We start from the raw sequence: 15,499 nt of genomic DNA, 5'->3' as shown, positions 1-15,499 counted from the left end.
TTTGTTATTCCTCATTCTGAACCTTGGTTGTTTGTGTAACTTCTGCCTTTGGTGAAGTAATATCATGAGAAATTCGAGAAAGGACTGAAGGACCTGGTAGAGCCAGTGAGGACAGACAATAAAGAAATAGCATCAAAGAAGCATCCTTTGTTGTAGACAAAATCAACATGACTGGTCCTGTCTTACTGGAAAACATTGCTATTTCAAGTCAAAGGCCTCTCAAAATCAGTGCAGGCGGGCCAGAATGGGAACCCAAGAAAGAAAGGAAATTATTTTGATTTCTTTACTATTTTCCTTTAACATTTTATTATAAAAAATAAATAGTACAGAAAAGTTCAAAGAATTGTACAAGGGCCAGCAACATGGTTCAAGTGGTAGGTCTTGGATTTAATCCCAAATACCACAAGAAATTCTTTAAACAATAACATAAGAATTACACAGTAGTGTGTGTGTGTGTGTGTGTGTATGTGCGCACATTCATCTCCATACACATGAGGGAAGATTTGTTTTAATTTCATATCTGACAGTTTGTTTCCAGTGAGACTGAGTTTGACTTAAATCAAAGAAATGCACTTGAACCAACAAGTGGTTTCTAAACACTCTTCCTAAAATTTATTCTGGGAAAATCACAGTGGTTTACTGTCATTCTTACATAAAATGATAATTCCAAATCAGGGGTTTCTGTAGGCCTTCTTCTATTATCTGTTGTTTGAGATGTTTTACTTGCTGGTTAATTTGAGATAAGAGTCTCCTGGACTTTGCTTCCTAAGCTAGTTTCTAACTAACAGCAATCCTCAGATCTCAGCTTCCTGAGTAGCTAGGATTGCAGTTATGAGTCACCAGTGCCTGGCTGGAGGTGGGATAAAATCAAAAGACACTTTTACCCTGTACTCCTGGAAAAGATTACCCAACAGGAGAGCTAACTTAGGACACATGATGAAGTACCAAAATTCATATATTCATATTAATATCATTCAGATGTTTTCTGACCTGCAGTTCCCTGCTGTGTAATTTTTTTTAAATCCTTTCATGAAACACCAAAGGTTTGGATTCCTTTGAAGCAAGTTCTTTCTCTGTGGAAACTTTACTTTGCAACCTTCTCTTTGCCTACTTTGGTGAACTTTCTCTCTGGTTTATGTACTGTACCTCTGATGGAAGCAAGAGTTGCTGGTATTTTCTTTTTTTTTTAGATCTATTAACACTAAGACAGAGGGTCTCTTGATTTCTGTAGTATCTGCTTCCTCTTGAGATCCATGCCTCTTATTTTATTTCACATCTCATCACTGATAAAATACACAAAGCTGGTATCATTCAAGTGAAAAAAAAACTTGGTGAATCTTGAGGGGAAAACTGCCCATGTCATTGAAGAAGGGAATGTAAAAAATATGTCTGTTAACATCTAGGAATTCAGTCTACTAACCAGGGCAGTTCATGTTACATGAAAGGCCTGCTCTAGACGAAATGCTATGAAATGCTATAATAGATGCCTACCTGAATCCAAAATAGTAGTTTAGAGTTTAAAGGGGTTTCTAGCCAGGCATAGTAGTGCATGGTTGTAATCCCAGCACTCAGGAGGCAGCAACAGATTTGCAAGTTCAAGGCCAGCCAGGGCTACATAGTAAGACTTTCTCACAAACACATAAGTACACAAACAAAAAGAGACTTTCAGTGCTCTTCTTGGTAAATCTTTTTTTAAATAATATAACTTGTAAACAAACTTTATTTTTAATAGATTTTATGATCTTTAAATAGTTGTCCAAAGGAGTTGCCACTTAAAAGCAGTTTATGAATATAGTTTATGCATCTTAATCAATGTGACTTCTTCCAACATTCTCCCCCATCCCTCCCAACCCACCTATTTCCTCAATTATCTTAATTTTAAAGGATATGCTTTGGGGCTGGGGATATGGCCTAGTGGCAAGAGTGCCTGCCTCATATACATGAAGCCCTGGGTTCGATTCCCCAGCACCACATATACAGAAAATGGCCAGAAGTGGCACTGTGGCTCAAGTGGCAGAGTGCTAGCCTTGAGCAAAAAGAAGCCAGGGACAGTGCTCAGGCCCTGAGTCCAAGCCCCAGGACTGGCCAAAAAAAAAAAAAAAAGATATGCTTTGAATTCTTCATCTCTTTATTCCTCTATACCATCCCCTCCTTGGCCCCCCTCCTCCCTTTCAATCTGTTTCCTGCTATTCATTTTGTTGGACTGTGAGTTGGCCTTTCTAACAAATCACCCCATTTGAGTTCTTCCTTGAATCTACCCTATTTCAGTTAATACATTTGTATATACTTGCATACCACCCAGAAGTGTTTACTTATCTTGGTAAATCTTGAAAAAGGAATACTGGCTACTAATTATTCTCCGAATAGCAGTGAGTACATAATTTTAAAAGCCCAATACAAAATGAAAATCTGGGGTCTCTGCAAACATTCAGTAGTTGAAACAGGAGCAGCACAGCATTCAACCACATATGGGAACTTGTGAATGTGGGGTCCTGCAGGACTGCACAGGAGACACTCTTGTGAAACCAAATGGTCTCGAAATATAAGGGACAATTGTACTGTCTGGAGGAGATCATACATGGCAAAATTCCTCCCAGGTTATTTCCCAGGAAAAGAAAATCAGTCAAAGTAAAGAAAATAATTTAGTCTTTTTCCAAATCAGCAAGAAGGATTGGGATTTAAAAGTTATAGAAGTCAGGATTTTTCAGACATTTTCACAGTACAAGGTAAAGGTAATAATAACATTAATAGTTGCCGAACATTAGATCCTAACCATATAGAACATACTAAGTGCCAAGATTCCTCTAAGCATAGTACATACATTTACCTCATTTAGTTCTCAGAAATACTCTGTGGTGAGGGGAGGTGTACATGCTATTATTTACTTTTTTTCTGCAGATGAAGAAACTGATTTAGAGGCATGGACTGATTGTATTTGGTCATATGGAAAATGCACCAGCTAGCCAGAATTTGAACTCAAAGTCTGGGTCCAGAGTCTATGCTCTTCACCGCTGGTTTATCTACTCCTCAAAAAAAAAAATTAGAGACTCATTTATAAGAAAGAAAGGAATTATTCCAGTATTTTTACTCATTCATGTTTAGATTTGACCTTACTAAGTTATACTGTGTATGCATTTTTAATTTCTTTTTTTTTTTTTTGCATTTTATGTTCCTAGTTTAACAGCACCCGTTCGCCCTCCCCCACTGAGTGTTGCCACATGGCCCCATGGAGTAGAAAGGTATTGGTTCTGAGAACATTCCTTTGTAAGCCCTATCCTGCTCTGCTCAGACACTCTCCCTTTATTCTATCCTTTAACTTTATTGCAAACTCTCTTGTTTCCAACTAACAGGTGTTCTTTTAAATCCATTTGAAGGGTGGTATTTTCCTCACTTGAATTAAATAAAACACTATTTAGGTAACTACCATTAGCAGTTTTCCCCATAGACTGCCCATTTTACAATTTGCAACTCTGTTCCATATGGATATCACATATTCCTGCTCTTGAACCTTGTTTGGAGAAAAGAAATTCCAGTTTGCCCTATATTTATAACAACTGTAAAAGTTCAGGCTGGAGAGAGAAAGAGAAAGAAAAGAACCAAAGGATTCTCTGACAGCCAGTTCATTGTCCCTATTACCGCTAAATAAAAAGTGTTTTTGGCTGCTAGTCAGAGCCTGTAAGTCAGGTCACTATCTTTTACTCCTTTCCCAGTCCATTGTTATTCAAGGAAGGAATCGCCTCTCAGAAATGAGGTCTCTGGTGGTGGCCATTTCTCTGTAGTTCTGCCTGCTCCAGTGTGTGTCAGTGTGTGTGCGCGCCTCCTTTCTCTCTCTCTCTCTCTCTCTCTCTCTCTCTCTCTCTCTCTCTCTCTCTCTCTCTCTCTCTCTCTCTCTCTCTCTCTCTCTCTCTCTCTCTCTCTCTTTCTCTGCATGCACACCAAACTTTTTTTTTCCTTTTTGGAAGTTACCTAGGAAACAAAGTCTTTTTGTGCTTGAACTTTATTTGAGCTATATTCACTTCGCTGAATATAGCTGAAGAAAGCTGAATAAAGCTGAAGAAAGAAGGTTGCAGTATTTTACTAAAACGTTTATGACGAGCACATTTTTTCCAAAGGGGGGAGTCATATGCTGTTGGGTCTGTTGGGGGGCTTTGCAGAAACATCTGATAAGGTAAGTAAATGCTGGGAGTTCTTTTAAACAATTGGCTCTGCTGCTTTTTCAAGGAGACTTGAGGACAGTTTATTTGACAGTACATGAAATACTCTTAATCAACAGGGCATGTTTCTAAATGCGAGGACTGAAAAAAAAAAAAGACCCTGAGTTTAGAGCTGAGTATTTTAAAACCTTACTGGCATAAGCAGAAAAAAATACTTATTTTCACTGATGCTCACTTCCTCCAAGTTGTATAAAAAATAAAACTAGGTTCAGTGGTAAAAAGTGGGTCTTTTATTAATCTGGTTTAGCCCAGATATCAAAACTGGAGTGGGGCTGATTTTTTAATAATCTGGGCTAGGAGCCTAACCCTGAAATAAAAGTTAAACAATATTAATATTTACGAAGGTTTAGATGGAGAAATTTCAAATGTCATATAGAAATTAAAGCCTATACATGCACAGCTTGAAGAAAAGTTTTGCACTGTCAAGCTGAAGGAAAATAAATGAATACTGTTTTACCTTTTAAAATTTGAAAAAGCAACCTAGTTGAATCTTTCCAGCAGCATATTTGTATTTTACTCTGCAGCTGGGGGGGGGAGATCCCTCCACTTTTGCCTTTCTAGGTGTATATAGTTTTGATTGAAGTAAGTTTTTTAAATGTGATTCACAGAAGCCATTCTCCTGCAGTGACATGAATTTCCATGTGTTTTAATGGCCTCCCAGATTAGGTTGGCTTGCCCTTCAGGCTATGTATTCTGGAATGTCTCCAGACTCCTTTTTTTTCTGGCACATTTTTTAGCCTTTTTATAAGCATTTAACTCATCTGCTTCCTTTGATTGTAGTCATGGACAGCTCTTGAGGTGTGTGTGTGTGTGTGTGTGTGTGTGTGTGTGTGTGTGTGTGTCTGTCTGTCTGTCTGTCTGTCTGTCTGTCTTTGAATTCAGGATTTGGGAGCTGTCTCTGAGCTTTTTTGCTCAAAGCTATTGCTCTACCACTTGAGCCACAGTCTCACACTGGCTTTTTGCTGATTTATTGGAGGTCTCACAGACTTTGCTACCTGTGTTGGCTTAGAACCACAATCCTCAGTTCTCAGCCTCCTGAGTAGCTGTGATTACAGGTGTGAGCCCCCTGTGTCTGGCTTCTCAAGATTTGTTTTTATAGGAATTTATGGTGAAAAAGAGAGCCAGGAAATGGACCTAACTTTCACTGGATTGGAGATGGGCAGTTTTCTTTAGTTTGAAGTTGACGAATTTCTGACCACCATGTCTTTCTCCTTCATTCCATTTCATCCAAGCAGCATGTTTAACTTGCCTAGTTTTCTTTTTGTGTCACCTCACTGTTGAAATAATATTTTCAAGTAGTTGTGTTTACTATTTCTAGGAATTCTTCCTTTTTCATTTTAAAAGCTTATTTGTGACTTCATTTTTTCTTGTATCTAAAAACTATGAATTTTCTTATACGTGTGCTTACATAAAAATTACTATGGCTCAATCTGAATATACTTTGTTTACAGTCCCACCCTCCAGAGGATGAAAATGCCGATGTTATGTTAGGGCAGAGGCCAAAAAACCCAATACACAATATCCCTTCTACACTGGACAAGCAGACCAACTGGAGCCAAGCGCTGCCTCTCCCAACGCCAGAGGAGAAGATGAAACAAGATGCCCAAGTGATTTCTTCTTGCATTATTCCCATCAATGTCACTGGTATCATTATTTCTTTCCTTAGGGGTACTTGGGTCCAAATATTCTGTGTGTTTCATATGTTAAAACCCAGTACTGTTGGTTGGGTCCATCAACTAAAAGTCTCATTTTTATAAATAGATAATACCTTTTTATCAAAACACAACCCAGGAGACATTAAATATACTTTTGTCATTTTGAACATCAATTTGCACATATGCTGCTTGTTGTGTTAATGATGAACAGTTTATTTTTGAGGGGAGAAAACATCAAATAGCTCTGTGCTCATAGCTTACCGAAATAATGGAAAAACGAATCACATGATAATGAATTTAGGCCACTGCAAGAAAGAACAGAACGAACAGTATGTTTATAAAACCTTGTGTAAGGTTTTTCTTACCAACTAGAAAATACATTTTTATGTTTCCCTGGATGAAGGTAGGCTTTTTGGATAAAAAGATTATTTAGACTTAATGATTTCAAGAAATTTTTACCTTAAGAATATGAATATATAGACCATAGCTGGATTCTACTTTTAAAACCAACAAATCTTTCACTCTCTGCTTTTCTCCTTTTGTGTATTGAGAAGTTGAATATTAGTCTAGGCAGGAGCCTAGCTGGACTTTTCTTTAAAGTATATTTGCAGCAATTAGGAATTGCAAAATTAGCTCTGGTAATCTTAGCTGCAAGTTAGATAATATTTTAAGGTATTCTAACTTTAAAGATAGAAATTTAATGACCTAATTTCTTTAAATACCTCACCATATTTGTGTATAGGAAACATCAAAACACGAAAACAAGATGAGAGGCTGGGAGAGAGTGGGGGAAGGGATGAAGAGAAAGAAAACACCAAAACAACCATGTTGAGACTGATTTTTGAATGTTGGTGCCACATGACTAAAGATTACATGTCCCTGAGGAGATATTATTATTAACCCTACTCAGATTTCTCTTACATAGATTGGGGAACAAATGGACCAGGTATCTGAGATAGATATTAGTTCCTTTATGCAAAAGCATTCTTAATTGATTGGTTAGTTGTGAGCTCAGGCAAAACTTTCCCGATGACCTAGTCAATGTGTAGAATAAATTATTCTAAAGATGTGCACTTCTCTGATCTTTGTAATCTAACTGGGATGTATTAGTGGAGTTCAGCTGCCAAGATAGATCATTTTGGCACCCTCTTAAACTAATTTTCAGTTCTGGGAATATCTGGTTATTAGAAGCACCTGCTTCCTTCCTGGAACTGTAAGTAAAATCTTGTTTTTAAATTTAGTACTATGATTATGGGTCATCGACTTGTGATTAGAATAAAGGGAAGGGTTTTCTTTCTGCTTTATTTCAGGAACTCTCAGACTTCAACCTAGCTTAGATGTTGATTTCAAGAGCTCTAAGGATAACATTATTAACTATGTTGACATTTTTTTTTCGCCAGTCCTGGGGCCTCGACTCAAGGCCTGAGCACTGTCCCTGGCTTGTTTTTGCTCAAGGCCAGCACTCTACCACTTGAGCCACAGCGCCACTTCTGGCCATTTTCTGTATACGTAGTGCTGAAGAATCGAACCCAGGGCTTCATGTATACAAGGGAAGCACTCTTGCCACTAGGCCATATTCCCAGCCCTAACATTATTAATTATGTCTGTATAACACACTATACCTGTGTCTTGATACATGCAAGATTACAGTGAAGGCTTTTAACATTCAGATGGAACCAAGAAAGGAAAACCCCATTAGTATGAATTCTGTGGTAATACTGTAATTATTCATGATGTGAAATGCATTTCAAAGTGAATTCTAGGGCTGGGAATATAGCCTAGTGGCAAGAGTGCTTGCCTCATATACATGAAGCCCCTGGGTTCAATTCCCCAGCACCACATATATAGAAAATGCCCAGAAGTGGTGCTGTGGCTCAAGTGGCAGAGTGCTAGCCTTGAGCAAAAAGAAGCCAGGGACAGTGCCAGGACTGGCAAAGAAAAAAAATATATCAAAGTGAATTCTAGAAATTGTTGGCACTATGATGCCAAGCCAGTCTCAACTATTTCATTCTATAGCTGAACCAAAATTTAACTTGCCATTGGTGGCCCTATGCTCAACAGTTAAGATACACAATGAGGCAAGCCATTCCAAAGCACAACATTGTGGCTTCCTGAGGTGTAGCTCACTCTGAAAAGTCCACAGTGAGTGGGTAGGCCAGACAGAATTTGAGCTCTTCATCATTCTATTTTGATAGAAATGTTGATAATATTCAGAGCTACTAATAAGCATCATGGTTGGGCCCCTGTACATATAAAAATGCTAAGTGGCTTAAAGACTGGGGATTCTACCTTTTATGGTTGGTACAGAAAGTAGACACATTAATTGCAGGAAGTAGAGACTCCCTGGTATACTTATTTCCCATTGGTAGGACAGCTAATGCTAAACCCAAAAAGCATCCAATGTAATCAGTCAGCAGAAGAAAGTAAGAGTTACACCATGGTTCAAAAACAATCCCCATGCTGTTGTTTCTTCACAGCAGTGTGTGTGTTTGTGTGTACATGATGCGGGGAGGGGCGGGCAGAGAAGATTTTGGCATTAAAGGGGAAGGAGAAAATTTTCACAAAGAAGCTTTTAATGAAGAAATGGGTCAGGGTATGTTAGCCGAACTAATTCAGGTTAACATCTTGGCTTCAAATCTACTATGCAAAGGTATCAGTTTCACAGAGCCCAGAAATAGACCAGTAAGTAGTAGTGACCAAATGTTATAAATCCTGAAGGATCCATTACTCTTTGAGTGCTTTTTTATGTGTTTTTTCTCTTCCCTTTGTTTTTTTCCCCTCTTTTTTTGGTGACTTTTGACAGTGCAAGCTGCTGTGGAGAGCTACATTTAGCAGTAAAGCTTAATGTAGTACAGCATCATTTAAATAAGAGCTGAATAAGGGCTCCCTTCTATTTGGTCACAGGTTTACTGCAAAGTCTTCCCTTATTTCCAACCAATAAATCTGTGTTTCAAGCAAGTAAACATTTTGTTTTCCATTTCTAAAAGCTAATGAGTCCTATTTGTGGTTTGTAGGAGTTGGTTTTGACAGAGAGGCTGGTATACGCTGCTCTCTTGTTCATTCACAATCTGTCCTACAGCGGAGACGGAAATTGAGGAGAAGGAAAACGATCTCGGGTATCCCCAGAAGAGTTCAACAAGAAATAGGTGTGGTATAATAAAAAAGCTCGTGGTTTCTTTCTAGTGCATATTATCAGGAAGTTAAAATAGGAGCCAGCTTTCAACTGGCTTCCTTTACAAAGTAATAAATATTTTGAACTGGTAGAGATTTGGAAATAATGTGTATTTCTTTTGTATTCAACAAGCCAGGTGTAATTTTTTTTTACAAACTTGTGTGAATTCTTATTTTTGTTTCTCTTTTCTTTTTGAATTTGTAATATATAAGGTTATTGGTGTTTAAAATTATATTTTTGTCTTTAGATAGTTGTACAAAGGATTTACCATTCAACAAATTGCTTTATAAGTACAATGTATCTTGATCGATGTCACCTTTGGAATTTTTTCAAGCTTTCTGTTCTTGACTATAAAGGGTTAATATTAGAGACTGAGACATAGGCATTCAAGTCTTCAGGCTGAAATGAAATCTTTTGCCAGTTTTAAAATGTAACAAGGTTCCATGCAAGTCCTTCTTTCATTGAAAATTGGAATTTCATTTAAGAAAGATAGAATTGTATGGCATCATTTTAAAATGTAAATTTTGAGCATTCTAGAATATTGAAAATACAATGCCCTTGAGTGATATTTCCAATTTTTTCCTGCTCATTATATTGAGAACATCTCTATTTTGAAAACATTATTACTATTATGGTAGCATCTCCTGTAAATAGGATTTTTATTTCTTGTAATGAACTCTGTAATTTTTCTTTCAACATGTTAATATTATAAACACAAAGGATAAATAGCAGCCAAGAGGATAAAATGTACTTTAGTAAAAAGTAAAAGCAGTTGTCTGGGGGACAAATGAATGTGAGGATGAAGAGAGATAAGTCATAAAAGATATAAAGAAAACCAAGTACTAATGGCTCACGCTTACAATCCCAGCTACTCGGGAAGCTGAGATCTGAGGATTGCAGTTTGAAGCCAGCCCCGGCAGGAAAAGTCCTTGAGACTCTTATCTCTAGTCACTATCAAAAAGCCAGAAACAGATCTGTGGCTCAAGTGAAAAGGCTAAGGAAAAAAGCAGTTAAGGGACCGTGCCCACACCCTGAATTCAAGCCCAGAGAGTCACACACACACACACACACACACACACACACACACACACACACACACACGACAGAACATATCTTCTCTTTGTATGGATATATGTATGAATGAAGCAGAGACAGAGCCAAAGATAGAAAGTACTTTAACGTTCTCCTAATATATATTCACTGCTATTTTTTTCTTTCACTTTACCTGGACCTTAAACTCAGGGCCTGGGCACTGTCCTTGAGCTTTTTTGCTCAAGGCTAGTGCTTTACCACTTGAGCCATAGCTCTGCTTCTGGCTTTTTAATGATTAATTGGAGATAAGAGTCTGAAGGACTTTCCTACCCAGGCTAGCTTCAAACTCAGATATCAGCCTTTTGGGTAGCTAGGATTATAGTCATGAGCCACTGGTGCCTGGCTACTGTTTGTTTGTTTGTCTATCTGTCTGAAAAGAGAAAGCTCTAACATGCCAGCATTTAGCTAGGTAGACATCTCTGAAAAATGCGCTGTATTCTGTTGACCCATGAAATATCTCATTGTGTTTTCTGTGTGCCCTAGATTCTGATGAGTCCCCAGTGGCCAGGGAAAGGAACGTGATTGTGCACACAAACCCAGACCCCTCCAATATTGTCAATCGGAGGTCTGGAACCAGGGATTCAGAGTGCCAAACTGAAGATATTCTGATCGCTGCCCCATCCAGAAGAAGAATCAGAGCTCAAAGGGGTCAAAGCATTGCCGCTTCCCTTTCTCATTCAGCTGGCAACATTTCTGCCCTGGCAGACAAAGGTGACACCATGTTTACTCCTGTAGTGAGCAGCCGCACAAGATCTCGGAGCCTTCCTCGGGAGGGTAATAGAAGTGGAGATGCTGAGCCCAAAGTTGGTGCTAAACCTTCAACCTATGAAGAGGGAGAACCTTTTGTGGGAGACCATGAAAGATCCCCTAATGACTGTAACGAGGCTCCGATCATCTCAAGTGCACAGGAACACCAACCTGCATTGGGACTGGCCTGTTCTCAGCATCTTCACAGCCCCCAGCACAAGCTAAGTGAGAGAGGGAGGTCACGTCTGTCGCGAATGACTGCAGACTCTGGCAGCTGCGATATCTCCTCCAACTCAGACACCTTTGGGAGCCCCATCCACTGCATCTCCACTGCTGGCGTCCTTCTTGGCAGCCACATGGATCAGAAAGATGACCATCAGTCATCCAGTGGCAACTGGAGTGGAAGCAGCTCCACATGTCCCTCGCAGACCTCAGAAACAATTCCTCCTGCAGCTTCACCTCCCCTCACTGGCTCTTCACACTGTGACTCGGAGTTGTCTCTCAACGCAGCTCCTCATGCTAATGAAGACACCAATGTCTTTGTGGCAGAGCAGTACAATGACCACTTGGAGAAAGTGAGAGGCCACCGGGCCAACTCCTTTACCTCCACTGTTGCTGATCTTTTGGATGACACCAACAACAGCAACACAAGTGACAGTGAGTGGAATTACCTACACCACCATCACGATGCATCCTGCCGCCAAGATTTCAGTCCTGAGCGTCCTAAGGCAGATAGTCTGGGCTGCGCAAGCTTCACAAGCATGGCCACTTATGATAGCTTTCTGGAAAAGTCTCCCTCAGACAAAGCAGATACTAGCTCCCACTTCTCAGTCGACACCGAAGGATACTATACCTCCATGCACTTTGACTGTGGTCTGAAAGGTAATAAAGGTTATGCCTGTCACTATGCAGCCCTGGGTCCAGAGAATGGCCAAGGTGTTGGGGTTCCTCCTGGTCTTCCAGACTGTGGCTGGCAGGACTACTTAGATCACAGGAGGCAGGGACGACCAAGTATCTCTTTCAGGAAACCAAAGGCAAAGCCAACCCCACCTAAACGTAGCTCATCATTGAGGAAGTCTGAAGGAAACACAGATGTTTCTGAGAAGAAAGAACCAAAGATCAGCAGTGGTCAGCACCTGCCTCACAGTTCCAGGGAAATGAAGCTGCCTCTTGATTTTTCCAACACGCCTTCTCGAGTGGAAAATGCCAATGTCCCTACCAAACAGGAGCCTTGGATGAACCAGAGTGAACATGGTGTTAAGGAACCTCAGTTAGATACCACAGATATCCCATCATTCAAAGATGAAGGTGCTGAATCAACTCACTATGCAGACCTCTGGCTTCTAAATGACTTGAAAACAAACGATCCTTATAGATCTTTATCTAATTCAAGCACAGCTACAGGTACTACAGTTATCGAATGCATCAAATCTCCAGAGAGCTCTGAATCCCAAACATCGCAATCAGAATCAAGGGCCACCACTCCATCTCTTCCTTCAGTTGACAATGAATTCAAATTGGCATCACCAGAAAAGCTGGCTGGCTTGGCCTCTCCATCAAGCGGCTACTCGAGCCAGTCTGAAACACCAACATCTTCTTTCCCAACAGCTTTCTTTTCAGGTCCATTGTCTCCTGGAGGTAGCAAAAGAAAACCAAAAGTTCCAGAAAGGAAATCCTCCCTACAGCAACCTTCTTTAAAAGATGGAACTCTATCACTGAATAAAGATCTTGAACTCCCGATTATACCTCCTACCCATCTTGACCTAAGTGCTCTTCATAATGTCTTGAATAAACCATTCCATCACCGTCATCCGTTGCATGTTTTTACTTATAAGCAAAACCCAGTAGGAGAAACACTGAGGTCAAATCCTCCACCATCCCTTGCTATTACGCCAACAGTCTTGAAATCTGTTAACCTTAGGTCCATCGGTAAATCTGAAGAAGTTAAGCAAAGAGAAGGCAACAATACAGATATGCCCCACTTGGAGGACAATGCTCTCACAATGGCTGCCTTGTCTCCCGGCAAGACTAGGTCACATACAACAAAGAAACCAATATCCCGCCAGTATTCTGCTGAAGACACCCTACTGACCTTTTTAGATTCCTCTGCAGTGGAGATGGGACCAGATAAACTACATTTGGAAAAGAACCCTACTTTTGATGGGAAGAATCACTGCCATCCAGAAAGTGTAACCTCAAAAGACCAACTACAGATGGGAAGTGACCCTGTGCCAGAAAATGCATCAAGTAAAAGCTGTGGGGTTTCCACTGAAGGATTTCAGAGGGTGTCTGTTGCCCGCCAAAATGAGTTGGATGGTAAAATAATGCTGTGTGGATCTGGTTCAGATGGAGCCCTAGCGCAGGTACTGAAATCATCCTCTGTAGATCAAGAAGATGGTGCCCAATCTGAATCTGTGGATGTAATCACATTTCAGTCCACTTCACCAACTAGATCAACAGATATAAGCAATCAGCGCAAACATCAACTTGCTATGAGCCGCCACCATGACAAAGTGCCTGGGAATATCCGCTATGAACCTGAGACATCAACTGTAAATTCATTCCCTGAAAAATGTTCCGAGCAGGAAAATATTGCTTCAGGTATTTCACCCCAAAGTGCCTCTGATAACAGCAGAGCAGAGGAGACCCAAGGAAATGTGGATGAGGCTTCATTGAAAGGTCAGTCATCTCTCTCTCTGTCATGATAGAAATATGTCTTCAGACATTTCCTGTAGCTTTGCTTTCTTGCATTCCATACATCCCTGGGGGTTGGTTTCCTTCCACTATTTCTTTTTGCTTACTAAAATGATTGAGATAAAAGCTTTTGTAGCAGATAGATCTCTCTGTGTCATTTTTTTGCCAGTCCTGGGGCTTGAACTCAGGGCCTGAGCACTGTCCCTGGCTTCTTTTTGCTCAAGGCTAGCACTCTGCCACTTGAGCCACAGCGCCACTTCTGGCTGTTTTCTGTATATGTGGTGCTGGGGAATTGAACCCAGGGCTTCATGTATACAAGGGAAGCACTCTTGCCACTAGGCCATATCCCCAGCTCCTCTGTGTCATATTTTTAAAAACTCAGGAGTCTTTATTTAACTGTACACCATGTCTGTCCCTCACCTTCGGGCTGGTGAAGAACAGCACTGGGTCTCAGTAGGGCTGGGTTTTGAAAGGCAAAAATCACATGTACCAGAGGCAGGTGGCCACGTACAGCACGCAGGTGGTCAGGCAAAGTTAGGCAAAGCAAGCATGCAGACATACAAAAGCAGAATTTGTGGTCAGTGATCTCTCTCTGTCATTTAAAAAATGATGGTCTGTGTAACTCCTATTTGAGTGTTGAAACTGTAGCGCAGTACTGTGCTAAGAAACTTCTCTTAAGGATATTTCTGTTCTTACTTTAAGAATCATCACCAAGTGATGACTCCATCGTCTCTCCCCTTGGTGAAGACTCCCAAGCTGAAGCAGAAGGTGTGTTTGTGTCTCCAAACAAACCTCGGACAACTGAGGATTTATTTGCCGTCATTCACAGGTGAGGAAATATCATCCAGGTCCCCCTACAGGCCCTCCCTCAAAAGGCAGAGCAGAAAGAGTTTGCTTCTCACCAAATATAAACATGGGAAAGCCTTTCCTACCTGTAATATATCCAGCAAAACCACAGGCAAGCAAGGAAGAATGACATTTCCACATCAGATGGGTAGGCTTAAATGCAAGATGGGACAAAATGAACCTCAGGTACCTTGATGGAATTCTCAAAGGACAGAACTTGGGGATTTTCTTTTCTACTTCACAGATGATTTTTGAAGCAAGCAGCTTGGCTTGGCTTCTGATTTTTATTGTTGTTGTTGGTGGTGGTAGTGGTGGTCATGGGGCTTGAACTCAAGGCCTGGGTGCTGTCCCTGAGCTCTTTCGCACAAGGCTAGCACTCTACCATTTTGAACCATAGCTCTACTTCTAGTTTTTCAATGGTTAATTAGAGATAAGAGTCTCACTGGGACTTTTCTGCCCTGCTTTTTTTCTGCTGAACCGTATCCTCAGATCTCAGCCTCCTGAGTAGCTAAGAATACAGGCGTGAGCCACCAGCAGCCAGCTGCTTTGTAAAAGAACTTCTATCTTCTGATTGTTTGATTGAGTTCCTTCTTGAAAGAAGAACACTGCTTTTTAAGAATGGTGGGATTATTTGGGATATTTTTATTTGTTTGTTTTAGGGATTCAATTGCATATATGTTAGCAGGCATACTTCTCTACTCAGTGGACAAATAACCATTGGCTTATTTTGATCCACCCCAATGTCTAGTCTAAGCCCCAGTTATATTCCCCTCACCCTCCATATATTTTACAAGTTAAAGAGCCAAATACCCACAAAGAATTATCTACTGTGTCTGGAATAGTGAATAAGGCATTAGTAGCAGAATTAAAACGACCTGAATTTGAATCCCATGTCTGACACTTTCGATGTAGCATTGAGTAAGTTAAAACCCCTGAGCCTATCTATCTTCCTACTGTAAGTAGAACTATCTATCCATATATAGCTCATATATTTGATACTGATGATAAGGTAACATTTTGTGTCTATAATATGGTATCTGCAGAAAGCTAATATTATTTGAAAACTCTATTGGGGTGTC

At 40.2% G+C, this 15,499-nt stretch overlaps 1 protein-coding gene across 1 annotated transcript in view; it reads left to right on the top strand.

Annotated features, from left to right (window-relative positions):
- Window positions 1-15,499, top strand: part of Nhs (NHS actin remodeling regulator) — a 321,559-nt gene that overhangs the window by 302,202 nt on the left and 3,858 nt on the right. Inside the window, exons 4-8 of the mRNA XM_048336527.1 lie at window positions 3,177-3,239; window positions 5,666-5,858; window positions 8,884-9,015; window positions 10,617-13,559; window positions 14,277-14,403. Of these exons, the coding sequence (XP_048192484.1) occupies window positions 3,177-3,239; window positions 5,666-5,858; window positions 8,884-9,015; window positions 10,617-13,559; window positions 14,277-14,403 (3,458 nt within the window). The remainder of the gene's footprint in view (window positions 1-3,176; window positions 3,240-5,665; window positions 5,859-8,883; window positions 9,016-10,616; window positions 13,560-14,276; window positions 14,404-15,499) is intronic.

The sequence above is a fragment of the Perognathus longimembris genome, chromosome 28, assembly GCF_023159225.1.
Source record: "Perognathus longimembris pacificus isolate PPM17 chromosome 28, ASM2315922v1, whole genome shotgun sequence".
NCBI classification, from domain to species: Eukaryota; Metazoa; Chordata; class Mammalia; order Rodentia; family Heteromyidae; genus Perognathus; species Perognathus longimembris.
This window is presented reverse-complemented; position numbering and strand designations above follow the sequence as displayed.